A 26,524-nucleotide genomic window follows, 5' to 3' on the forward strand; every position below is an offset into this window, starting at 1 on the left:
CGGCTTGACTTTGGCTCAGGTCATGATCTCAGGTCATGAGACTGAGCCTCGCGTTGGGCTCCCCACTCAGCAGGGAGTCTGCTTGAGATCTTCTCTCCCTCTCCCTCTAAAAATAAATCTTTTAAAGGGGGGGGCGCCTGGGTGGCTCAGTCGGTCGAGCATCTGCCTTCGCTCAGGTCATGATCCCAGGGTCCTGGCATCAAGGCCCCCACTGGGGTCCCCATTCAGCAGGTAGTCTGCTTCTCCCTCTCTCCCTTTGCTCCTCTCTCTGCTCGTGTGCTCTCTCTCTCAAATAAGTAAAATCTTAAAACAAAAAAAAGTACCACAAATCAATAGAAAAATGACTGGCCACAAACCACATTGTAGAAAATTTAGTTAACTCCTTGGGGGAAAAAAAAGAGTTCTCTTCAGCAAGAGGAAGGGTTTTCAACAATAGAAGTCATACACACGCCAAAATATCCTCTGGGAATCAAAAACCACCACATACACATACACACACACACACACACACACACACACACAAACAACAAAAAGCTAGGGGTAAATTATTTGCAATAAAGGAGAGACAAACTAAAAATTAATATTTAAAAAATTCTTTCAAATTAGTAAGAAAAAAGTTTAGAAAACAGTCAACATTAAAAAACAAGAGAACCAGGAAAAGCACATTAACTTCATTAATATAAAAATTGCACATTAGAACAATGACATATCACTTTTCACCTATTCAAATGGTAAAAATTTAAAACATAATACCCAATACAGGTAAAGGTATTGACATTCTCCTACACTGCTTCAAAGTATTCTCATACATTGCAGATTGGCAATGCATGTCAATATTCTTCAAAAGTTATATCCTTTAATTCAGTAATTCTACCATCAAATGTCAATCTCCTAAATAATCAGGGATGTGACAAAGATTTATGAAAATCTTCATCAACAGCATTTATAAGAAAAAAATTAGAAATGACAAGGTCCAATCACAAGAGATTAGCAAAGTAAGTCATGGCTCATCTATACAATAGAATGTTAAAAATTCATTAAATGTTTTTAAGGCTATTTAATGACATGGAAAAATAACACAAGTGTAACAATATTAAGTCAAACTAAACTGAATGCTTCTCCCAGTGACATCAATATTCAGTTAAAGGATGTAAAATTCAAACAGTTGCCTCCCCTGCTCCCAGAATGTCCTCTCTGCTCCAAGCCATCCTCCACCTTTGCCTCTGAAGGCCTTCTCTGCTGCTCTCATCTACTCCCTACCCATTGCCCTCCTTTTGTTGCTGGGCCTCCCCACTGTAGACACTTCTCTAAAGATCAGTCCCAGGGATAGAAGACACTTTTATAATGTCTTTATCCTCTCAAAGGTCTTTTGACCCCAATACCCAGAATCCTCTTCTGTGGCATCAACAAGCTCTCTCGGGATGTCCAGCCCTGTTCCTCCAACCCCTACCTCCATCCCAAAAAGCTTCTCTTCTTTCCTGCTAATAATGAACACTTAATGAATGAATGAATGAGTAAATGATCTAATAGTATAAATCTAATTCTCATAAAGGAAATAAGTTTAACTCCAGAGGATGAGGTTACGGGATGCTTTTATTTTCTTCCCCACATTATTCTGCTCACTCCATGTTTCCTACAACAAATGCACACCATGTATACTTTTTTAATAAGAAGAGAAGAAAAAATGGAACTGTACTTTCTCCTCCACTTTCACTGGCCCCCTTGGTCCAGATTAGAGATACTCATTCTTGACCAGGGGTAACAAAAGAAACTCAAGTTTAAGATTTCTATATATTTTGGAAAACATTTAGGACCTACAGTAAGTCCGGCCTTAACAAGTAGCCTCTGGGCCACTAAATAGCAATTCTCTTTTCTGGAATTAAAGATTAACGAGTTAACAAAATTAAAGCATGTCCAAAAACCAGACCGCCATCTTGTCTGCAATCTCTTAACAAACTGCAGAAGAACTCACAACACAAATCTGGCCAGAGGGCTTATAACACTATTTCACAAAGTTGGCTGTGTTTTCCCTCTTCTCACAAATGGCCAGCTTGATGCATTGCATGTTTAGCTACAAAAACCTCTGCTGATTCTCCCTGTAACATTTTCATGGCTCGCCAATAGATCTGTCCACAGTTCCCAGGTCTACCAAGTGGGTGGTTCAATTCTTCTTTGATGTAATCCATCCAAAGATCTTTAAAAGGAACGAAAAATTACTGTAAACATACAATTAGATCATTGACAAGACTTTATCATGTAAACTTATTTAATATTGATTCAGTGTAAGATTTCTAAGAAACTTAACTTGTTGCTGTCATTTCCCTAGAGCCCTGAGTGAAACAATACCTCTCTCAGCGTCTTTACACTAAGGCACATCAAACTTTTTTTAAAGTGGAAAACTTCACTTTAAATCATGACAGTCTATGTAGTTCATACACCAAAAATACTAAATATTTTAGAGGGAGGATTTTGCTCAGTCTCTTTCAAGGTGAAACTGAGCTTCAATACATTCACTCTAAATGTGCCTAATAAAACTTGCTTGGCTTATTAAAAATGCCATTTTCATTCATTTCACCAGAAGGTCTGCTAAAACTTTGTAAAAGCTAATGTATTTTTTTTTAATCTAAGTTTAACTACTAGACACTGTTTCTGAGTTCATAAGTAAACAGATTTTATATGACATACCTATACCCAGAAATGTTTCACAAGTCCTATAAAAATGAGGACAGTGTGGCAACAGCCAATGACAACTTATGTCAGTTAGCATCCCACTACCCCTTTCCTATCACTCCCACTTTTACTCTGACCTACACTAACCTTTCCCTTACAAATATCACATTTTTTTAGAGAACCAAACCAAGCAAATTGTTCTCTACTCCAGAGTTCTTAATGGAAGAACCATAAACTCTTGACCTTGTGAACTTGAAGTTATAAGCCAAATTATGTCTGCAAGTATTTACACACAAAGTAAGGGGGAAGGCAGGGCAAGGATATAAGTTTTATTCTCAAAGAGGGCCATGACCTAAAAAGAGTTAAGCACTGTTCTAACCATACTGATGGGCTACAGACCACACCTGCAAACAGATGTGTCTATAACTGAAGTTTACTTACCAGAATCTACAGATCCAAACTCTCTCAAAGCCCTCTCATAATATTCTCTTAAGTTCGCCATCTTGCAGGATTCCTAACAAAAATAATCAGACAGTCTTGCCTCAAAAGCCTAATTCATAATGTCACAAATTCTTTCCACCACACTGTTAAAACAGCTACCACCTATTAGGTATCTGAAGGGGAGAAGGCTCAGGGTTTAGGACGAACACAGCCTAGCTCTCACCTTATCCAGAGAAAAGTCAAATGCAGCACTCACCAGAGTGAAGTCAATGTCAAACGGTGATAAAAGCACTCTGTTCTGGCAGCATGGAAAAAAGCCTAATTGATTCTCAGTTGGGGGAACAGGGGCAGCTTCACAGGAAAATACATTTGAAAGCCCTGAGGGAAGACTAGAATTTAAATAAATAAATGGAGAAGGTTTACTCCCTGTGGCTAAGGATTTCTTTCTTTTGTGTGTCTGGGCCCCGGCAAATATTAGCTATGTCCACCTTAAAACTTTTTATATGAAGCCAAATTTATATTAGTATATAAATACTAATTATATAATCTTCCCCGAGTTTTTTAAATCCTCTGACCTTAAAAGTTTCCTCACCCATTAAAGAAGGATAATGATATCTCTTACAGCAACTATAAGGATTCAATTAAAAAATGCTGACTTGGGAGCCTGGGTGGCTCAGTTGGTTAAGCAACTGCCTTCGGCTCAGGTCATGATCCTGGAGTCCCTGGATCGAGTCCCGCATCGGGCTCCCTGCTCAGCGGGGAGTCTGCTTCTCCCTCTGACCCTCCTCTCTCTCATTCTCTCTCTCAAATAAATAAAATCTTTAAAAAAAAAAAAAATGCTGACTTGGGGCGCCTGGGTGGCTCAGTCGTTAAGCATCTGCCGTTAAGTGTCTGCCTTCGGCTCAGGTCATGATCCCAGGGTCCTGGGATCGAGCCCCGCATCGGGCTCCCTGCTCTGCCGGGAGCCTGCTTCTCCCTCTCCCACTCCCCCTGCTTGTGTTCCCTCTCTTGCTGTGTCTCTCTCTGTCAAATAAATAAAATCTTAAAAAAAAAAAAAAAAATGCTGACTAATTATGAACCTAGCAGAGTAGCTGGTACTAACTTTACAATCAATAAATGTTCATTCTTTACTTCTATTTCCATTTAAATGTATTCTCTTTTGCTTCATTTTCAAAGGAGAGTAACCTCTACAGTTTAAAAATACTCTTGTATAGTCAAGTAACTATTTCCTCATTCAAATTTCTCTTCCCTAAGGCTATATTATTTTACAGAAAGTCAACTTCACTCCGTATCATACACATGCATGAAGAACAGAATCACACTTTGTTAAGGGCTCATAACGTGCACAGGACTGTGCAAAGTGCTTTCTATGTAGTACCCCCTCCTGGCCTTGTAATCTGCACATCCCTGAAACAGGTATTATGACCTTCTTGACGGAAGAAGATGCCAATGCTGAGAACTGCCCAAGACACATACCTATTATTTTATTAATCCAAAGCCTGGTTATTAATTATTACGCTGTATTACCTCTTGTATGAAAAGAACAAGAACAGATAAATGACCCACACAATGATTAAAACTATAAAAATAAGAGTTCAACCTCACTAGTAATTTTTCAAAATTCAAGTAAAAATAATAAACACCAATCAAAATACCAAAATAAAGGAGATAAAGAAAAACTGCAGATTTAGAGAGGGTGTGAGGAAATAAATATACTGATATTCCTGATTATCACTATAAAGAAGTACACTTCTTTTGAAGGACCGTCTTACAATACATGAAGAACCATTAAAGGGCGCCTGGGTGGCTCAGTTGTTGAGTGTCTGCCTTCGGCTCAGGTCATGATCCCAGGGTCCTGGGATCGAGCCCCACATCGGGCTCCCTGCTCTGTGGGGAGCCTGCTTCTCCTTCTCCCTCACTTGTGCTCTCTAGCTCTCTCTCTGTATTTCTCCAATAAATAAATAAAATCTTTAAAAAAAAAAAAAAAGAACCATTAAAAAGGATTGTTCTCTCCAGTCCCAGAAATTCATCTCAAAAAGAGAATTCCAAAGAAGAAAAAAATGCTGTCTAAACAAAATGTTTACAGCACTCTTGTTTTCAGTATCAAAAATCTGGGAAACAACCTATATGTAATGGACTAGTTAAAACTGTGGGTTTAAGAATAACACCACAACCGTTCAAGATGACAACCATGGAAAAACACAGGAATGTATTCACAAATTAACGTTAAGTCAAAAAAAGTAAGAGAAAACCTCCACATGGCACATAAGACAGAAATAAAACTTGTGTGTATACACGTAAACAAAAACTTGAAAGTAAACTAAAAATTAAAATAAATATGGTTGGCTGAGTTACTGTGATGGGATTACAGACACCTTTGGATTTTCGTGTATTATTTTTTACACTTTTTTTTTTTTGAGAGAGAGCGGTGAGGAGACACAGAGGGGGAGAGAGAGGGAGAAAGAATCTTAAGTAGGCTCCATACCCAGCACGGAACTCAATCTCACAACCCTGAGATCGTAACCTGAGCTGAAATCAAGAGTTGGACACTCAACCAACTGAGCCACCCAAGTGCCCCTCGTGTATTATTTTTTAAACGGAGACCTTCCTGTATTTTCCCTCACTCACAAGTTCAGTTAAAAACACCAGAAACATGGGTCACCTGGGTGGCTCAGTCGGTTGTGTCCAACTCTTGGTTTCGGCTCAGGTCATGATCTCACGGGTAGTGAGATCAAGTCCTGCATTGGGCTCTACACTCAGCAGGGAATCTGGTTGGAGGTTCTCTCCCTCTTTCCCTCTCCCCAACTTGTGCACACATGCTTACTCGCTCTCTTTCTAAAATAAATAAACAAATCTTACAAAAAACAAAAAAACCCACACCAGAAACAGTTACTGCCTACTCTCTACTTCATGACCCAATACGAAAGACAAACAGGGTGCTCCGGAGGCAGAGCAGCAGCACCTCGCCCAACCTGGTAGGGAGGGTTTCCTCTATGAGGTGACATCTGAGTTTTCTATTTTCCAGACATGGACTTTCTCTTCTTTGCTTGATTACCATTCCTTAACCATCTCTATGAAAAAATGGTTAGGTGAGGGGACCGGAAATTTATACTATATATGAGACCTTTTTAAATGACAAAAATGCTGCCATATAGGAGAGTAACCACCAGTTCATTTTCCCAGACAAGAAATGAATAGAACACTTACTTGCTCCTTTTCAAACTGGATTATTTTCCTGAAAAAATCAACTGAAAATGGACGGCTTTCCTGTAAACTACAGAAAAGGAGAAAACGGTTATCGTCCAAAGAGACAACAAGCCTCTTACATCCCATGACTCTAACTACATCCCTATGCCCGCGCCTCCACAACGCATGGTTTAATAAAGACCTGGCCACAAACACTGGATTTGACCACCAGTCACTCTCAACACTTTCAGTGTCCAGTGACTTACTCTTCACCCCCACCAAACTCTTTCCTACCCAGTTTTCTTCCTGTTCTCCTCTTCCCCACTTTTACAGTTTAAAGTTCCCTCTACTGCATCTCAAGGTCTTTCTGAAGGAGACCAATAATTCCGCTTCTAAGAATATATTCTAAGGAAGTAATTTCCAGTATGAACAAATAATATTTGTGCAGAAATGTTCACCAAAGCAGTATTACTATGACCATCTAAACTACGGTACATCCCCACAGCTATTTCTAATGAATGACGTTCATGAAGAACTATTACTGACAGGAAAAAGGCCAGTGCAATGTTCACCAACAAAAGCGGTATACAAAATGTGATTATAGTATAATCTCAAACATGCAAAAACAGGGTTTTTTTTTGTTTTTTTAAGATTTTACTTATTTATTTGTCAGAGAGAGTGAGAAAGCACAAGCAGGGGGAGAAGCAGTCGGAGAGGGAGACGCAGGCCCCCCTCTGAGCAAGGAGCCTGATGCGGGGCTTGATTCCAGGACCCTGGGATCATGACCTGAGCTGAAGGCAAACGCTTAACTAACTGAGCCACCCAGGTGCCCCGAAAACAAAGTTTTTAAATGATACATTAAGCATGTTTTTTTCTCCTGATTACAATGAGTTAATAGTTATCTCCCTCTTTTTTTAATTTTCCACCAACGGGTATGAACTGCTTTTACTGTTCAACAAAAGACTTTCTGAAAAAAATCTCTTGGATTACTTCCTCAGATACTGTTTGCCATACATATAACCTGGGCATGGGAAGCTGAGTGTGGGGTGGGGAGACGAATAACAGTGATGAAAGTTTGTGAGCACCTTTTAAACACAGCTCTGGCCTTTTTGTAGCCACCGCTTCGGTAAGCCCAATCCAGGTACTTATCCTTCAGAGTGACTGAGTTAGCACCTTTGACAGCTAAGAGAGCTTTCTACAATTAAAAAAAAAAAAAAAGACACAAGCTACATGAGGATATTTATAAATATCAGAACAAATTTTCCCAGAACCATCCCAGGCTGCTCAATTAACAGTGCTTTAGGAACATCTGCTATAAAAATAACCCTAAAACTAGCCAACTAGTGAACCTATCTGCTCATTCCCCACCCACCACAAGACTCAGAACGTAAGGCCTAGACCTTAAAAATGGCTTCTGTGTCTTCTTGGCTTTTGGCACCTTCACTCCACTCTGCCCAAGAAATCCACAATGGCAGACAAACCTGGTCACAGTGAGAAAGAAAAAAAAGTTAGAAATTGATGGCTTAGCTCTATGCTCTGAAAACTAGTCACCATAAAGACAGGCTCCTACTGAGATACTCAATATGTAAAATACGGATTCACTCCCAGTCTGTCCTCACCATGACCAAATTCTCAGTGCCCAGCAGGGATGGCCTGCCAGAGCACAGACAGACTTGTGACCAAGACCCCCAAAGCAGCACTCTCCTGTCAAAACTAGCACCCTTCTGTTGGAGTACTACCTACAGTTATTACCATCAGCTATCTGTGAATTAAGCAATGAAGTGTCCATAGCTGGTCAGACCCACAGCTACCCAGGTCACATCTCTGCTAAGACCTACGACACAAGTACTACTTAATCCAAACTCAATTATCTGATCTTCACTCATGCCCCAGAGACACACACAAATGAGAATTAAGATTTTTTCCCCACTTTAACTTCCAGAATACTTTTTTCCTACTAATATAAAAGGGGGTGCCTGGCTGGCTCAGTCAGGAGCATGCAACTCTTAATCTTGGGGTTGTGAGTTGAAGCCCCACATTGAGTGCAGAGATTACTTAAAAATAAAATCTTAAAAAAAAAGATTCTAGAAGGCACATGGGTGACTCAGTCAGTTAAGTGTCCGATTCTTGATTTTGGCTCAGGCCATAAGCTCAGGGTTATCGGACCGAGCCCCAAATTGGGCCTGTGCTGAGCAAGTAGTCTGCTGGAGAGTCTCCCTCTCCCTTCCCTTACCCCTCCCCCTCTGCTCTCTAAATAAATAAATAAATATCTCTTTAAAAAAATATTGACTGCAAAGCTTTAAGATTTAGAAATATGTGTCTGTTTAGGGACACCTGGGTAGCTCAGTCAGTTAAGCATCTGCCTTCGGCTCAGGTCATGATCCCAGGATCCTGGGATGGAGTCCCACATTGGGTTCCCTGCTCAGCGGGGAGTCTGCTTCTCCCTCTTCGCCTGCCACTCCCCCTGCTTTGTGCTCTCTCTCTGACAAATAAATAAATAAAATCTTAAAAAAAAAAAAATATATATATATATATATATACATATATATATATGTCTGTTTAAAACTCGGGCTTTGGAGGGGCCTGGGTCGCTCAGTCGGTTAAGTGTCCAACTCTTACTTTCAGCTCAGGTCATGATCTCAGGGTCGTGAGATCAAGCCCCGCACTGGGCTCTGCACTAGGCACAGAGTCTGCTTGTCCCTTCCCCTTTGCTCCTCTCCCTGCTCTCTCTCTCTCTCAAGTAAATAAAAACTTAAAAAAATAAAATACATAACTTGGGCTTAAATACAGCTTTGGAAGCAAGGGAGAAAAATACTCAATATTTCTCACTTATAAGATATCAAAATAAAATAGAGAATTTCATATAGTCTTTCTTTTTTTTAAAGATTTTATTTATTTTTTGACAGAGAGAGAGAGATAGTGAGAGAAGGAACACAAGCAGGGGGATGTGGGAGAGGGAGAAGCAGGCTTCCTACTGAGCAGGGAGTCTGACACGGGACTTGATCCAAGGACCCTGGGATCATGACCTGAGCCGAAGGCAGACGCCTAATGACTGAGCCACCCAGGCGCCCCTTATTTAGTCATTTTTCAAATAACAAATGAGAAATAGGCTAGTAAATGGAAGGGAATTCTTCCACTCCTGACCCTTGATATAGGCACACATGCACTCTGGGGCCAGCCCTCATCAGACAAGCACACTTCAAATGAGCTTTGGCTCAGTCTCAAAAGGTTTCCCAAACACAATGAAATACAAAAGACCCAACTCACAGACCTGGGCTTTCAGATGCACAAAAGCTTCTTCAAAAAGCCCGGCTACATCAGGGCTCTTAGAGTCAATCAGCACCTGCAGCTTCATCTGCCACATCGTCACGGAGTCTCTAAATGATTCAGTCCCGGCTACTGCTACCTCCAGAGCTTCCTTTAAAAAGTCCTGATGCAGCAAAAACTCGATCTGGGTAAGACAAAGGATCACTGGAAAATTATCCACTGAAAGCTAGATCATCTACGTGGAGTGGGGTGGGGTGGGGGGTGGGGAGACAAAAAAAGACCTCATTTAAGGCAGTGATTTCAACATCATCTCCACTTAACCTTTGGCAATGGCTGCCAAACAGGCACAAAGTAAACAATCAAATTCTCTTCCATTGCCTGCTCTTATTCCTAAAGGCTACCAAAAAATAGGTAAGACGTACAAAGTAGAGGGCCTAAATAATTTAGATTGAAAGTTAAGTTTTTAATAGTTCACTATAATAAAACCCACACCCACCAAACAGAATATAAAAATCAGACAAAACCAGTATTTGTGGGTTGATAATGAAACATGTTTATTCATTCAAATGGAGTTGGGCACACAATCAACTGGTACCATTTTTCTGAAATGTAATTTGACACTGTGTAACAAGAGTCATGGAAGTGTTCATATCTTAAACTTGGAAATTTTAACAAATATAAGCCAACACAGAAGAAAATCTTACATGTTTAAAATGCTTAAATCCACACTATTTTAACAGAAGAGGGAAAAAACCTAAAACCAATTCAATTTTTTTTTTTTTTAAGATTTTATTTATTTATTTGACAGAGAGATAGAGAGAGAGAACAAGTAGGCAGAGGGAGAGGGAGAAGCAGGCTCCCCGCCGAGCAGGGAGCCCGATGCGGGGCTCGATCCCAGGACCCTGGGATCATGACCTGAGCTGAAGGCAGCCGCTTAACCGACTGAGCCACCCAGGCGCCCCAAACCAATTCAATTTTTAAAAAACTGTGGAACAGCAAATAAATGGCAATATGTAGTCTGCTCATTCGACAAGCATTTTTATTGCTCGCTATACATGCTAGATTTAATAATGAGGAAATCAGGTACGTTCTCCACTGCCCCAGGGCCTCAAGTCTAGAAGTAGAGACGGTCTGATACTTGCCTTGACAGAAAAAGAATCACATGCTATGGGCGCCTGGGTGGCTCAGTTGGTTGGGCAACTGCCTTCAGCTCAGGTCATGATCCTGGAGTCCCGGGATCGAGTCCCATATCGGGCTCCTTGCTCAGCAGGGGGTCTGCTTCTCCCTCTGACCCTCCCCCCACATGTGCTCTCTCTCTCTCATTCTCTCTCTCAGACAAATAAATAAAATCTTTAAAAAAAAAAAAAGAATCACATGCTATAAGAGTACAAAGCAGGAACACCCAACAGGGTCTATGGCAGCTATGAGACAGAAAACACCATTTATGCTAGGCTTAAGAAGAGTAGGCATTAGTTAGAGAAGGCTCTCCCAACAAGCATGTGCATAAGAGACAGCTTATGTTCTCATAAGGATACAAAAGGAAATCCAAGTTCAACATGGCTGAAGGGGTAGAATGTATACTAGAGAACTGGCAAGTGAGGCCAAGCTGTATTAGGGAGAATGACCAGCTTTATCCAAAGGACAGTGGAAGCCACAGAATAATCTGATCGGTTTTTAAAGCTCATTCTGTGGAGAATAATGTGGAAAAACGATGGATGTAGGAATCAGCTAAGCATTTTAAGTTTAGAGGCAGTATACTGAGCAGCTCTCATTAAAGGCAAGGGCACCAGAGTGATGAGGTAAATGAGGCAGTAGGCTTAGGAAGGGCAGCATCAGAGATTTGGGGAGCAGAGGATGTCTGAATAGCCAGAGTGGTGAATGACCAAATAGTCACTACAGAAAGAGAGCAGGGCTGCCACAGCAATACTCAAAGCAAAGTCCACCTAAATTTATAGGGGGTGACTGTCCTGCCAGTATTCAATAGCTCAAATGGGAGCAGCTGAACTCATCCAAGCCTGGGATTTTTCCCAAATAGATGCCATAATGGGAAAAGGGTATCTCAGTCCTGGTATAATACAGCAAACTAGTATACGCATTACCTAGCTATATGTAAAAAGTATTTTTTAAATGTTAACGTATGAACATTTCTGTACATGTCAAGAACTTTGTGAGCTGGCAAAAAAAAAAGATAACTATCACTATTTTAAAATCAAGTAAACAAACTCAGAAAGGTTAAGTGGCTTGCCCAAGTCACCTAGCTATTAAGTGACAAAACCCGATCTAGACTACGTATTCCTTCAGCACATTATCCTGGTTGCCGTAATAATCCTTACCCACCCCAGAGAGCAGGGATGGGTTAATAAGCTTCTTACTAAAATATCAGCTTCTGAAACATAGGAACACATCTAATTTGTCTTTATTGTTACCACACCAATTGTTATTCTGGGTCAGGCATACATTCAGGAAAAGGATGTTCAGGAAAAGATGGATGGGGAGACAAAATAAATCCAACTTGTGACTCCTTATTCTGAGTGATTCCCACTATATAACATTCCTCCCTTTACTGGTACACACTTCACTTTTGGCATACACCAAATACTGAGAGACAAATGTAATGTCTCTACGTCTTCCATTCCAAACTTCCAAATGGGCTTAGTCATATAACTATATATTAAAAACACATGACACCAGCAGGAACCAACTGGAATTAAGTATGTGTTATTGGCAGTGAATGTGTCCTTACCCACTGCTTGTACTGGAATTCTGGTAGAAGTCTGAGTTCATGTGCCTTCCTGAATGCCATCATGGTTCTTTCCAGCCTCTGAAATCAGAAAAATCCTTCAGTTCGTTATAACATCCCAGTAGGGGTCTTTGGCCTCTGACAGGAACAAGTGCAGTTTTGCACATTTCTGAAAACAGAGAGAAGGAACTTGAAGTGGTTTCACTTATGATTAGACCAGCCAAAAAGCGGCACCAAGCACAGTCCAGTAAGAGAGCGCCTCCTAACCAGGTGGCCCGAATAAGGATGCAGCAGACTCAGACCTTTAGAATGACTAGGTCACCCACAAAGAGAAAGAACTTAAGCATGAAGCTCTTGGAAGCTGTCCCAGGCCCCAAAGGAGCCATGTGTCTGCTCTTCTTCCAGAAAACAGTCACTTTCTAGTCAGCCACTATAAGCATGTAACTTAAGTCCCTTACCCTCTCTCTGAGGAACTGACTGCTGGTCTTCTTAGTGAACCTTTCCAAGCAGAAGTTGATGTAACACTTCCACATGGCCTCTGGAAAAGTCAGAGAGATTACACTGATCAGATCGCCAGTCTCTCTGTTTAACAGTCATCATACATCTTTTCTGTGAAGGAAAGATTCCCCAGAAGAAGAATTTAAACTAGTTTTGTAAAAAAAAAAAACTAGTTATTCCCATTACAGCCAATCAACATCTCAAACACTGGGGGGAAAAGCAACTGAGTAACCACATATAAAAAGTAAAAGCCTCGGGGGCGCCTGTGCCTGGGTGGCTCAGTCAGTTAAGCGTCTGCCTTCGGCTCAGGTCATGATCCCAGGGTCCTGTGATCGAGTCCTGCATCGGGCTCCCTGCTCAGTGGGGAGCCTGCTTCTCCCTCTCTCTCTGCCTACCACTCTGCCTACTTGTGTTCTCTCTGTCAAATAAATAAATAAAATCTTTAAAAAAAAAATAAATAAAAGCCTCATCCATGTTATATATCCCTTCTACCTTAATACTCCCATATTACAAAATCTGAAAATAAATCTGTGTCAAAAGATAATTAGGGAAGGACAATCTTCTGAATTACTATTTCCTAAGTATCATCTCCCCCAAACAGATGAACATAAACATCACTACTGTCGAGGAAAGTCATAAAAGCTCCATCTTCCACCAGCAAACAAGAAGTTGGAAAGCCAGGCACATGGTCAACTACCACAGAAAGATTCCTGAAAACTGATTTTGGAAACAGAAACAGAAGCTTTGGTTTCACATTTGTGAATACTACCACTTGTATACCACACCAAGGTCTGGCGAAGTTCACCTGTGGGGAGAGTCTTTACTGCCTCTTCATACACAGCACAGCACCTCTCCTCCTTCCGGCCCACCTCCACTGCTCTGGCTTGTTTCGTGGCAGGCTGCTCTCCGGCTGGCTGCATCTCCATCGCTAATTCTCGCCGTGCCACATAATCCCAAGTAAGAGGGTCATCTGTGTGCAGAGCCTGAAGGCTGCAAAGTAGTTTACTCGTGTCAGCCCTATGACATGAGACTAACTCAGAATATCAGAGACAGTTCCCTATGCTCTAAAAACAGACCCAGGACACCCCTTTAACAATTCCACTACCACGAGACAACTCCCCACTAGGCTCTCCAGATAGCTTCACACTCACCATATAAATTTTGTCAATCGATCAGAGTTGTGCCACATTAGGTTTCAGAATGTTTTAGATATCATTCTCAAATGTTACTTTTAGTTAGCTCTCAAAGTCAAATCAATAGGTATGTGTGACAAGACAATTCTCTTCAAGCCCTGGAGAACCTTATTATATCCAGGCTCTTGATTTTCTATAATAGAGGCAAAGAAAAAGCACAACCTAATCCTCTACCAAAGCCCTGAAAAATCCGAAGAGCAAACTGATCCAAGTTCTATTTTATCTCCTGTGAAAGTAAGGGGTGCTACATAAGAGTGAAGTACTCATAAGGTAGGCTGCAAATAATTCTCAAACCATACGCTCAAACATTAAAGAATAAAATTACCTGCAGCAATCAACTATAAACATTCACAAGGACCACTCTCATTTTATGGACAAAAGACATTCCAGCAAAGCAGGAATATACATTTTGATATAAGCTGTAGGATATCTGTTACTGAATAAAGGCAAACTATTTCCCAAGGGAAGCCCATAAGGGTGTCAAACAACTTTTCCAGCAATCTATTTTTTTATATAACTTACTACGATACAACAGTCCTAAAACTTTGCTTTCTTCCAAGGATTTAGCGTGGTAACTTCTCTCCCCCTTTCTAAACACCCAATCTCAAACTTTTACCACAAGATTAGAAATAAACATATTCACCTTTCCATGACTTTACTTACTCATCATAAATTTCTTTTTGCAGATCTGTGGCAAAGTCGAATAGCTGTGCAATTGAAAGCAGTGACACATGAAATTCTGCACCTAAAATTTAAAAAGTGGGGGAGAGGAGTAAGACTCTCAAGTACCATTTTACTCTAAAGTACCACTTTCTTCTATAAGAAAGTACTACTTTCTTATATGCTAGAGTTCTTTTGTTTTGGGGTTTTAATTGAGAAATAGGACAAAACAGATAAACAAAGCACCCACTACACAATCAAAACCATTATTGATATTCGGGAGTATTCATAAGTTCTTCCTTTCTTCTAAACTTCTTCCCAATATAAAGAAATGTTCTAAATCACCTGTTTCTTTTCAACACCCCCCCCGTGACTAAAGTACTCAATAAACTTACTGAAATGTTCAAGTATATCCTAAGGGGCAATCAACCTTTTCTTAAAGAAAGAGAACACTATTCGTACAGAATTTTTATGCACAGTCTAACAGAATTTCTAACAGAAAATTTCCAAATTAGCTAAAGGTCTTTCTTATTATAAATAGAATGTTTCACTCTCCCATCATAAATAAAATTTCAAAATATGCGTACCTTTAATTATGCTTACAGAATTTTTGTAGATGATCCGTGCCAACTCGCCCTTAAGGATTTCTTCAGGATAATCAAGATTCCCCTAAAGTGTATTATATTAAACATAACTTAACAGATAGGCCAGTAACTAGAAAAAGCACCAGGATGAAAATTAACACTCCTAGACTACCTGTGCCATATGTATGACCTCTGGCAAAACACGTCTCTCTCTGGGCCAGTTCCCTCACTTGTAAAATGTGCAGCTTGAACCAGACCACTGAACTTCCACAGTGAAAGTTCTCTCAGGCTCCTAGAGTGATAGCAAGATCACACGGCTTAAGGTCGGACTCTCTACTTAGACCCAAACAGGTGAGAATTTACACACCTTGCTTATCCTTATGTGTCAACTCTTATTTGAATAAAAAAGTTCACAGCTGGAAACCACAATAACAGATGATAGCAAAGTTCCTTTTCCAGCTCTAACATTCTAAAACTTCTTTAAAATTACTGACACCAAAAAAATTGTATAAAACAAAAAAGAAAGAAGGCTAGGAACCACAGATTTCATAACCCCCCCTGAAACTCCTTCAACTGATTAGTATGTCATTTAATGAAACTATAAAGTATTAAAGAAGACCATTTACCATTCCATCAGTAATAAATAATCTTGAGGACTACTTCAATTACTCCAAATGTCTATTTTTAAAGCACAAAATTCCATTTTTATTAATAAGCCCATTTAATTAAATCAACTCTAAAGTTTCAAAATAAGACATTAAATTGGGAACAAAAATACCTTCCAAAAATTTTCTCTTACTCCTAAGCAGGCTCGGAACACTACAAATTGTTGACATGGAACAACACACTCGGATCTTACCACATCCATTTTGGCTTTTTCAAATTCTTGTTTTTCTTTCCTCAATTTCTCAGCATGCATCAACTCCATTCTAAAGTACTACACAAGGGAAAAAATAAACTAAAAACCTTTGGAAATAATTTCTTTTTATCAGAAATACATAAGATGTCATTTTACACCCATTAAGTATCAGATCTGGGAAAGTCTAGGAGTAGTATAATATTTTGTTATGAAACTAGCAAACATTTATAAGGAAGGAGATCTTTGTGATGGTAGAACAGCTCTGTATTTTGATTGTGGTAGTGGTTACACAAATCTACACATGTAAAAAAAAATGACATAGAACCATATGGACACATCATACCAATGCTGATTTCCTGATTTTCATATTATGTAATTTTATAAAATGCAACCATCAGGAGAAATTGATTAGTAGAATGCAGGACCTCACTGTACTATCTTCATAATTTCCTGTCAATCTATAATTATTTCAAAATAAAAAATCAATGGCAAATATTTACCGTCAAACATTATGAACAAAAACTCATGCACAACTAACATGTAAACTTGGACATCCCCAGAATTTTTAGTACTTTGAACTTCACGTTACAAGACATGTGAAAATAACAAGTTCTTAAAAAATGTTTATACCGTAAGGCACCTGGGTGGCTCAGTCGTTTGGGCGTCCAACTCTTGGTTTCAGCTCAGGGCATAAAAAGGAACTTTGTTCAGAGCATGATCTCAGGGTCATGAGATCAAGGCCTGTGTCTGGCTCCGCACTCAGTGCAGAGTCAGCCTGAGATTCTCCCCTCTCCTTCTGTCCCTCCTCCCGCTCACATGCATGCATGCATGCTCTCTCTAAAATAAATAAAATCTTTTTTTTTTTTAAAGATTTTATTTATCCATTTGAGAGAGAATGAGAGAGAGCAAGCATGAGGGGGGGGGAGGGTCAGAGGGAGAAGCAGACTCCCCGCCGAGCAGGGAGCCCGATGCGGGACTCGATCCCGGGATTCCAGGATCATGACCTGAGCCGAAGGCAGTCGCTCAACCAAGCCACCCAGGCACCCCTAAAATAAAATCTTTAAAAAAAAAAAGATTCAGGGTGCCTGGGTGGCTAAGTCAGTTAAGCGTCTGCCTTCGGCTCAGGTCATGATCCCAGGGTCCTGGAATCAAGACCCACATTGGGCTCCTTGTTCAGCGAGGAGCCTGCTTCTCCCTCTCCCTCTGCCTGCCGCCTCCCCCTGGCTTGTGCGCTCTCTCTCTCTCTCTCTCACAAATAAATAAAATCTTAAAAAAAAAAAAAAAAAAACGTATAAAGATGGCTGAACCCTGGCCCCACAACTAAAAAAGGTAGGGTCCAGTTCCCTACCCCTCCCAACCATAATGGGTAGGTCAGAGTTCTCATCTCTCACTAACAAGATGGAAGTTGCACATGGTCAACACCTATTAATGGCCAAGAAATATCTTTGTTACCCCTTTTCTCCAGCAGCAATCCCTACTTATCCCTATCCTCCATAAATCAGAGTCTTTTTTAACTTAATAAAGAATGTATGTCCATAAAGGACCAAAACTCAGACATCACTCTCTTATCTTACAGGTACACAACTCACTTCTTGATAAAGTTTCGGGCACTCTGGATGAAAGCGCAGAGCTCGAAGAAATAGCTGTCTTGCACTTTCTGAAGACAAGCGATCTTCCATTTCCCATTTGGCTGCCATAATCCACAAAGCTATAAATGAAAAACATCAGACTTCATTTCAGTAAGTCGACCGAGTCAGACCAAAAAAGATCAATGTTCCAATTTTAATACTTAAAAGAACTTTTTTTTAATCTTACCAAAAGAGAAAGGGGATGGAGACTGTTTCTAGTGGTTAACTGTAAAGTATTACTGCTTTATTTAGAGTAGTCTGAACCAAAGACGTAAATGATAGTATCCGTGGATACTTATGTGCCTCATCCAATCTGAAGTCAACATCATTATAAGTCACATACAAATTTTAAAAGTGTGAAAATGCTGGAAAATTATGCATTTTAGAATCAATGAAATAAAAATATTTCATTCTTTTGCTTTATTATTAAATAGTTCATGATTTTTTTTGAATGGCTCAATTTTAAAAATAAATTTTTTACCACATCTGTTGGGAATAAAGGCTTAATAAAAATCAAAAACCTTTGTCTTTCTACATAAGAAATTAACCTTAACACTCGAGCTATTTCCCAACTTAATAAACTTAATAAAAGTCAGCTATGTCGGGGTGCCTGGGCGGCTCAGTCGTTAAGCATCTGCCTTCGGCTCAGGTCATGATCCCAGGGTCCTGGGATCAAGCCCCACATTGGGCTCCCTGCTCAGCAGGAAGCCTGCTTCTCCCTCTCTCACTCCCCCTGCTTGTGTTCCCTCTCTCGCTGTGTCTCTGTCAAATAAATAAATAAAATCTTTAAAAAAAAAAAAAAGTCAGCTATGTCACCAGATAAGATTTCTTTTGGTAAAAACGACTTATGGTTGGTAACCACGTCTGGACTAGAAGGGTTGTGAACGAGAGAGAGCAATGCTCTGGGCTTTCTTGAACATGTGACTCCTGAAATTGAGCACAGTCCTTTCTAGGATCCCTGGAAGCTATGCCCATCCATAGGTCTTCCAAGCCAGAGTGGCTCCTCGACCCATTCGTGTGATCTCATTCCCTCATACCTGAACTGTCATCTTGGGAAACAGAGACCAGCCTCCTAACTGCTAAGAGTACTCTACTAAAGATACACACCTAATGCTGTCCTGCTGCATCCTTCTGAATTAACTGGTGCCAAATGTAGCCTGTACTGTGTGAACCTGGTTGAGCCTAATACTTGAGAATAGGCACTGCAGCACCTCCACTATAAAATTATGTACTGGGCGCCTGGGTGGCTCAGTCGTTAAGCGTCTGCCTTCGGCTCAGGTCATGATCCCAGGGTCCCAGGATCAAGTCCCACATCAGGTTCCCTGCTCAAGTCCCACATCAGGTTCCCTGCTCAGCAGGGAGTCTGCTTCTCCCTCTGACCCTTCCCCCTCTCATGTGTTCTCTCTCAAATAAATAAAATCTTAAAAAAAAAAAAAAAGAGGGAGATGCCTAACAGACGGAGCCATCCAGATGCCCTGCATGTAGAGCTTCCTTTAAAAAAATAACAAAAAATTGGGGCGCCTGGGTGGCTCAGTCGTTAAGCGTCTGCCTTCGGCTCAGGTCATGATCCCAGGGTCCTAGAATCGAGCCCCGCATCGGGCTCCCAGCTTGGTAGGAAGCCTGCTTCTCCCTCTCCCACTCCCCCTGCTTGTGTTCCCTCTCTCTCTGTGTCTCTGCCAAATAAATACATAAAATATTTTTTAAAAATAAATAAATAACAAAAAATAAGGGGCGCCTGGGTGGCTCAGTCTTTAAGCATCTGCCTTCGGCTCAAGTCATGATCCCAGAGTCCTGGGATCGAGCCCCGCATCAGGCTCCCTGCTCGGCGGGAAGCCTCCTTCTCCCTCTCCCACTCCCCCTCCTTGTGTTCCTTCTCCCACTGTGTCTCTCTCTGTCAGATAAATACATAAAATCTTTAAAAAAATAAAATAATATAATATACTTTAAAAAAATAATAAAATACTTTTAAAAACAAACAAATAAGTAAGAAGAAACTTAGTCCTTCTTACCCACAAATACAATACCTGACGCAATAAGTGGTACACAATATGCAGGGATGAACTAAGAGGCAGCTATTTGGAAACCAAAAGTGTTAAGGCCAAGTACCTATGCTCAAGTTCTCAAAATGATATTGTAGGTTTATTAAGCAAAGTAAATTCCAAAATAGCTTGAGTCTACATAAAAGGTAGAAGAGGGGGCGCCTGGGTGGCTCAGTCGTTAGGCGTCTGCCTTTGGCTCGGGTCGTGATCCCAGGGTCCTGGGATCAAGCCCCGCATCGGGCTCCCTGCTCAGCGGGAAGCCTGTTACTCCCTCTCCCACTCCCTCTGCTTGTGTTCCTGCTCTCACTATCTCTCTGTCAAATAAATAAATAAAATCTTAAAAAATAAAATAAAATAAAAGGTAGAAGAAAAACTGATGAGGATCTCACCATACCTGGTTTGTTTGAATGAATGGCCAACATGGCAGAAAATACCTTGCTAAGTTGAGCTTTGGTAGCCTGTAAAAGAGAAAAAGCAATTCTACTTCCTATCCAGTGAAATCATTGTTACTAATCTCTAAATGATCTGGTACTGTTTCCTTACTAACTTAAAATCCAATGGGGCAAGATCTCCTGCTGTAGGGACGTATAAATACAGATACATTCATGGTTTTCTTCTACCTAAACCACTACATGTAAACATCCTAAATATCTAAAAATTTTCAACTTTACTGAAGAAATACACACATAAAGATCATTTTCTGCCTTAGAAACCATTTACATAGTCATTCAGATATACAAAGATTATACTGAAGTTCAGCCTTCTTGGGTTCTTTTCCCACTTGCTAACCCTACAACTTTGGAGAAAACATGGAGTTCAGTAACCAACTGTGGGACTTAAAAGGCAGACTAACTGAAAGAAGGAATAAGGAAGCAAGACACACCTGCCCAATACTCACCCATTTCTTACAAAAGACTATATAGGATAGCCAAAGTTGAACATCATCCTGCAAGAAAAGCAATGTAGTGAGCTGCGTGAATTTTAAATTTATATATAATACAATTTTGCACTAATTTTTTTTTTTTTTTTTTTGGAAACAGAGGTAGATTTCAGAAAGGCCAATGTGGTAACACATTGCTCAGCCTATTAGGCTTTTCCTCACTGAGGCCCTAGATCTCTTAAACATGGTAACTCCATCTGGCCACCACTCCCACCTACCATGCACCAAGACAAAAGGTGTTGTCTACCCAGTGTGTTCAGTGCAGCTCTTAAATGGTCTCAATCAGAGGTAGTAACCCAAAATTTGTCATTCCCAAGATCCAAAGTATTCTCTATATACTATATCCCAGTCCCAGAGCCCACTTGAAGAATATCAAGTGAGTGAGGTCCTGCCCCTACTCTAACCATTCATCTTCTACCTCCAAGTCTTTGGTGTACCTCACTTAGAGATTTATCCAAACAAATCCCAAATTTCTAATCCTTAATTACGTATCAAATCTACCATTTTCAGTACCATCCTCAAAGAATAACGGTGAGGTAATGAGATCAATTTTCTTAATGGTTTGGTAAGTGGTTTCAAACAATGATATTATAATTCGGTTAAACATTGACACACCCAAGTATAAATAATGCACTTGAATATTGAAATCACAGTATATAAAATACATATCTTCACATCTCTTATAATTAAAGATGTTCTGATCACTTACTTTCCATTTTGCTGAAGCTCGTCGGAAGACACCTTGTACCCGGTGTACAATGGAATTCTCAATCTCATCCTTCTTAAATGAATAGCCGATGCGCTAAGAAAGGACATACACAAAGCCTCAATTTAATCACATTTATCCACAGCAATATTCTTAATCTTAAACAATACTGGTGATAAAACAAATAATCACAAATATCCATTATGAGCACATCACCACACAATTTATCAGTACCAACTGCTTCCCAAACCGAAGTTCTAGCTACAGAGCCACGCTGCTTAATTCTAAATTTTTCCAGCTTCCAGGGGTGCCTGGGTGGCTCAATCGTTAAGCGTCTGCCTTCAGCTCAGGTCATGATCCTGGCATCCTGGGATCAAGCCCCACATCGGGCTCCCTGCTCAGTGGGGAGTCTGCTTCTCCCTCTCCCTCTGTCGCTCTCCCTGCTCATTCTCTCTCGCACTCTTTCACTCTCAAATAAATAAAATATTTAAATTTTTCCAACTTCCAGAATATCTACTTACAGTTCTCCTTCTCTGAATCAACTCCAAAAGATTAATTTCATACTATGGGAAAAAAACATACAAAAAAAGAGAAAACAATTAACATTTATAACCTTTTAAATACAGGAAATACATTTAGCTAAAATCATAAAATAAATAAAAATCAAGAACATAAAACAAGATTGGGGGTGGCAGCACCTGGGTGGCTCAGTCGTTAAGCGTCTGCCTTCAGCTCAGGTAATGATCCCAGGGTCCTGGGATCGAGCCCCGCATTTGGCTCCCTGCTCAGCGGGAAGCCCGCTTCTCCCTCTCCCGCTCCCCCTGCTTGTGTTCCCTCTCTCGCTGTGTCTCTCTCTGTCAAATAAATAAAATCTTTTAATAAATAAATAAACAACTGACTCCTGATTTCAGCTCAGGTCATGATCTCAGGATCATGAGACTGAGCCCCACATCAGGCTCTGCACTGGGTGTGGAGCCTGCGTAAGATTGTCTCCTTCTCCCCGTACTCCCCCCACCCCCCGGTTGGATGCTCTCGCTCTCTCACTCGCTCTCTAAAAAAAATAAAAAAACAAATAAATAAATAAAACAAGATTGAGGCAGCTAGCTGGCTCAGTCAGTACAGCATGCAATTCTTGATCTCCAGGTAATGAGTTCAAGCCCCACATTGGGCAGACAGCTTAATTAAAAATAAAAAAGAATATAAAACAAGATAACCTGCTATCAAGCATAATTTGTAGTAAATGTCTTAACAGTCACTGAAAATTCACCTTATATCTGCAAAACTCATAAATCCATGCATTAGCATGGTTATAAACATCTTAGATACAAAAAATGCATGTTATCAAAATCATAACACTTAAAAGATTCCCACTGGTTCAGTCGGAAGAGCACATGACTCTTGATCTCAGGGTCATGAGTTTCAGCCCCACGTTGGGTGTAGAGATTATTTAAATAAATAAACTTGAAAAAAAAAGAAGAGGGGCACCTGGGAAGTGCAGTCAGTTAAGTGTCCGCCTCTTAGTTTCAGGTCGGGTCAATATTCCAGGGTTGTGGGGTTGGACTCAGCACAGAGTCTGCTTGGGACTCCCTCCCTCTCCCTCTGCCTTTCCCCACCACCCCCATGCTCTATCTCTTTCAAATAAATAAATAAATCTTAAAAAAAAAAAAAGTTCTTAAAATGTAGTCTCAGGGCCCCTGAGTGGCTCAATCAGTTAAGCGTCCGACTCTTGATTTCAGCTCAGGTCATGATCTCAGGGTCATGAGATCGAGCCCCATATTGGGCTCCACACTCAGGGGGAAGTGTGCTTAAGATTCTCTCCCTCTCGGGGCATCTGGGTGGCTCAGTCATTAAGCATCTGCCTTTGGCTGAGGTCATATTCCCAGCGTCCTGGGATCAAGCCCCACATCAGGCTCCCTGCTCAGTGGGAAGCCTGCTTCTCCCTCTCCCACTCCCCCTGCTTGTGGTCCCTCTCCCACTGTGTCTCTCTGTCAAACAAATAAATAAAATCTTAAAAAAAAAAAATTACTTCCCTCTCCCTCTGTCCCTCCCCACACTCATGCTCTCCCTCTAACAAATAAATCTTTAAAAAAAAAAAAAAAATGTAGTCTCAAGCCTAACACAATGCTCTAGGCATGGTCTGATAAGTGCAAAACACTTTTTTTCAAACTAATATCTTCTCAATGCCTACTGTTTGCAATGTCCTCAGCTAACTTGCCCAACACTCTACTTTTGTTATAGAGTCAATTAGATTATTCTTTCCCTTTTTCCTTTTTACTGGGGGCGCCTGGGTGGCTCAGTCATTAAGCATCTGTCTTCGGCTCAGGTCATGGTCCCAGGGTCCTGGGATGGAGCCCCACATCAGGCTCCCTGCTCTGCAGGAAGCCTGCTTCTCCCTCTCCCACTCCCCCTGCTTGTGTTCCCTCTCTCGCTGTGTCTCTGTCAAATAAATAAAATCTTAAAAAAAAAACTAAAACTTATTACTGAAGTTTAGTTGACATAGAGATTATATTTTTTGATGTAATATGCTCTTGGCTCATTTTGATTTAGCAAACTACTATGAGCTCTCAAACCTCTTCCAAATATAGGATTCATAGCCAGGTCGCACTTGTTCACCTGTTGTTTTGTTAAATCTAAGGTCAGAATCTTCAGTATTGTAACATTTCATCTTACTACTGGGTTCTGAAGCTAGAGTTTATCATCCAACATATTAGCTATTCTCCATCTGAAAATTGGTCCAGCATATATACTTTATATTCACTCAAATCTTCCATCTATTTATAGTACTGAAGAATTTGCAGCATACCTCTTTCTAAGGTAGCAGACTTACAGACACATAAATATTAACTTTCCAACCATCTATTGTCATCAAACCCACTCTCCTCCCCCCAACCCACAAGAAATAGTAAGTCAATTCTCTTGCTGACATCCTGATACACAATATATTTGGCAGTACCTGATTTACTAACACTATAAAAGAAAAAAAAAAAGTTCAGTTTGCCAAGGACTATAGCCTTAGCTATAGTTATTCCTAAATCACCTTTATTCCTGGTCAAAAATTACCATTTAATTGTCAATTCTAGAATTTTACAGAAATCTGAATCAAGCTCATCATTCTAGAACTGATTTAAAATTTGTGAAGGGATTAAAATGTAATGAACTTATACACTTACTTGAACATAATTGATAAAGTCTTCCTTAAAAAGAGCTCTTCGCTGTATTCTATATTCCAGATCCGAAGCCTTTTTAATGACAGCCCTGAGGAGAAAGCCATTTAAGATGTAACAGTTGAAAAGAGCATAAGTTAAAGAACTTTGGGGGTTTTTTAAGTTTATTTTTAATATATTTAAAACCCATTTGCCAAAACCTGAAATGCCCAAATAATTATCCTTCATAAGCAAGTATTCTCTTATGTGATTACTTCTGTGTGCTTAGGGGCATCAAGATGTATTTTAAAACTTCCATGAAAATCATCTTAATAGACTGCCAGGACCACTGACATTCCCACAACCAAAGCAAATAATGTTAAGTACTTTACAGTATTTTTATGTGATACTAGTAAAGATTTACTTTCCTCCAAATTCTGGTCACTTAGGTTTTAATAATAATCAAGTATCTTTTCTAAACTCCTCTTACTTCTGAGTTTTCAACATGGAGACTAAAAAAAAAAAAAGACCTCGATTGTCCCTACTGTTTCTACCTAGGAAGGTTTATTAACACTACAAAGGACTCACAGGGAAGAGATTCACTGTATTTAGCTAGAGAGAACACAACATGTGTATATTAGAAGAATTTAACGCAAGATGTGCAAGACTAATAACTATCTTTAGTTAACAGTAATAATAAAATAACAGGGGTGCCTGGGTGGCTCAGTCGGTTAAGCATCTGCCTTCTACTCAGGTCATGATCCCAGGGTCCTGGGATCGAGCCCTGCATTGGGCTCCTTCCTCAGTAGGCGCCTGCTTCTCCCTCTCTCTCTGCCTCCTGCTTCCCCTGCTTGTGCTCTGTCAAATAAATAAATAAAATCTCAAAAAAATAATAATAATAACATTTATTGAACACTCATTAAGACTCCACATTGCTATGTTCCATTTCACTAACAAATGTTTAAGGCTCCCACAGTCACATCACTACATTCACAACCATTGTAAAATGCAGAAAACCATTAAAAAATATTCAACTTAATTCTAACAAATTACTGAATGCCAACCATGTGCCAGACGTTGTTGGCCAAGCCCTGGGGTAGAACACGAAACTGAATTAAATAGTCCCCATCTTCAAGTCTTATTAGAAAGATTTAACCACTCCTCCTGGGCTCCAACAGCACTCTTTGCATCTCTAGGGCAGTACACTCTAGTACAATCAACGTACAGTACGCTGCACCGTAAGCAAAGTGTTTAATTTGTCTCCCCCAGCACACACAAGGCAGGTAGCTCCTGATGGGTAGGCATCCTAGTTTTATCACCTTTATAGCCCTAAGAACTGGTTCCATGAAGAGCTGTCAGACGTTTGGTGGGTGAGTGGACAGACCACCTTGCATCGAAGGAGAAATTCTGGGCATCAACAAAATATGAAAATGGGCTTCTGCCAGATTAAGAAAAATAAGCCCAATTAAGTGCCCCTCGCATCCCTGCCCCCGCCACACTCCCTCCCCTCCCCTCAGCCCGCCCCAGCCCCTCCACTTCCTCAGCTCTCTCTCACTTAATCTCCGCATGACTGAACAGTCCAATGCGCTCCAGCTGTTCCAATTCGGGGAGTCGATCTTCTATGCGTTCCTGAATTATCTCCGCCATGAGGTCACAACTCTACAACCCACCAACGAACCTCTCAACCGCCAAGCAAGGAAAGAAAAGCCCACCTTCTATTCCGGAGACCCAGCCCTAGCGCTCGCACGTGCTGACGCAACGTGCGCCCTAGGTCCCGCCTTTTCCGCTTCCGCCGCCACCACAGCCTCCGTCGCTGGAGAAGGCCCTCTGGCCCTCGCGGCGGCTTTCACTTCTCTGTGGCCGATTGTGGGATTGCCGCGAGGACCCGGTCGACGCAGGATTACTCACGTGGACGGGAGTGGAGGGGCGGAGCCGGCGTGGGGGCGGGGCGGAGCCGGCGTGGGGGCGGG

The 26,524-nt window shown here is 40.7% G+C and overlaps 1 protein-coding gene across 1 annotated transcript; it reads right to left on the bottom strand.

Annotated features, from left to right (window-relative positions):
• Nucleotides 1–583: 583 nt before the first annotated feature.
• UTP6 (UTP6 small subunit processome component) lies at nt 584–26,330 on the bottom strand. Its single transcript, XM_021704026.1, has 19 exons — nt 26,110–26,330; nt 24,582–24,666; nt 21,933–21,974; nt 21,415–21,507; nt 20,664–20,711; nt 20,160–20,223; nt 17,688–17,806; nt 16,099–16,176; nt 15,243–15,324; nt 14,659–14,740; nt 13,608–13,792; nt 12,763–12,842; nt 12,308–12,385; nt 9,569–9,748; nt 7,698–7,778; nt 7,383–7,492; nt 6,319–6,385; nt 3,112–3,184; nt 584–2,194 (listed from the first exon to the last, which is right to left on the bottom strand). Exons 1-19 carry the CDS (start codon nt 26,199–26,201, stop codon nt 2,037–2,039), a joined length of 1,797 nt encoding a protein of 598 aa, XP_021559701.1. The 5' UTR covers nt 26,202–26,330; the 3' UTR covers nt 584–2,036.
• Between the last annotated feature and the right edge of the window lie 194 nt (nt 26,331–26,524).

This window comes from Neomonachus schauinslandi, chromosome 15 (genome assembly GCF_002201575.2).
Source record: "Neomonachus schauinslandi chromosome 15, ASM220157v2, whole genome shotgun sequence".
Lineage (NCBI taxonomy): Eukaryota > Metazoa > Chordata > Mammalia > Carnivora > Phocidae > Neomonachus > Neomonachus schauinslandi.

Coding starts and splice junctions, on each gene's coding strand:
- UTP6 (XM_021704026.1), bottom strand. CDS start 26,201: ATGGCGGAGATAATTCAGGAACGCATAGAAGATCGACTCCCCGAATTG. Junction 21,508..21,932: donor TGATTCAGAGAAGGAGAACT/GTAAGTAGATAT, acceptor GTCCTTTCTTAG/CGCATCGGCTATTCATTTAA. Junction 13,793..14,658: donor CAAAAAGAAATTTATGATGA/GTAAGTAAAGTC, acceptor ACTACTTTGCAG/CCTTCAGGCTCTGCACACAG.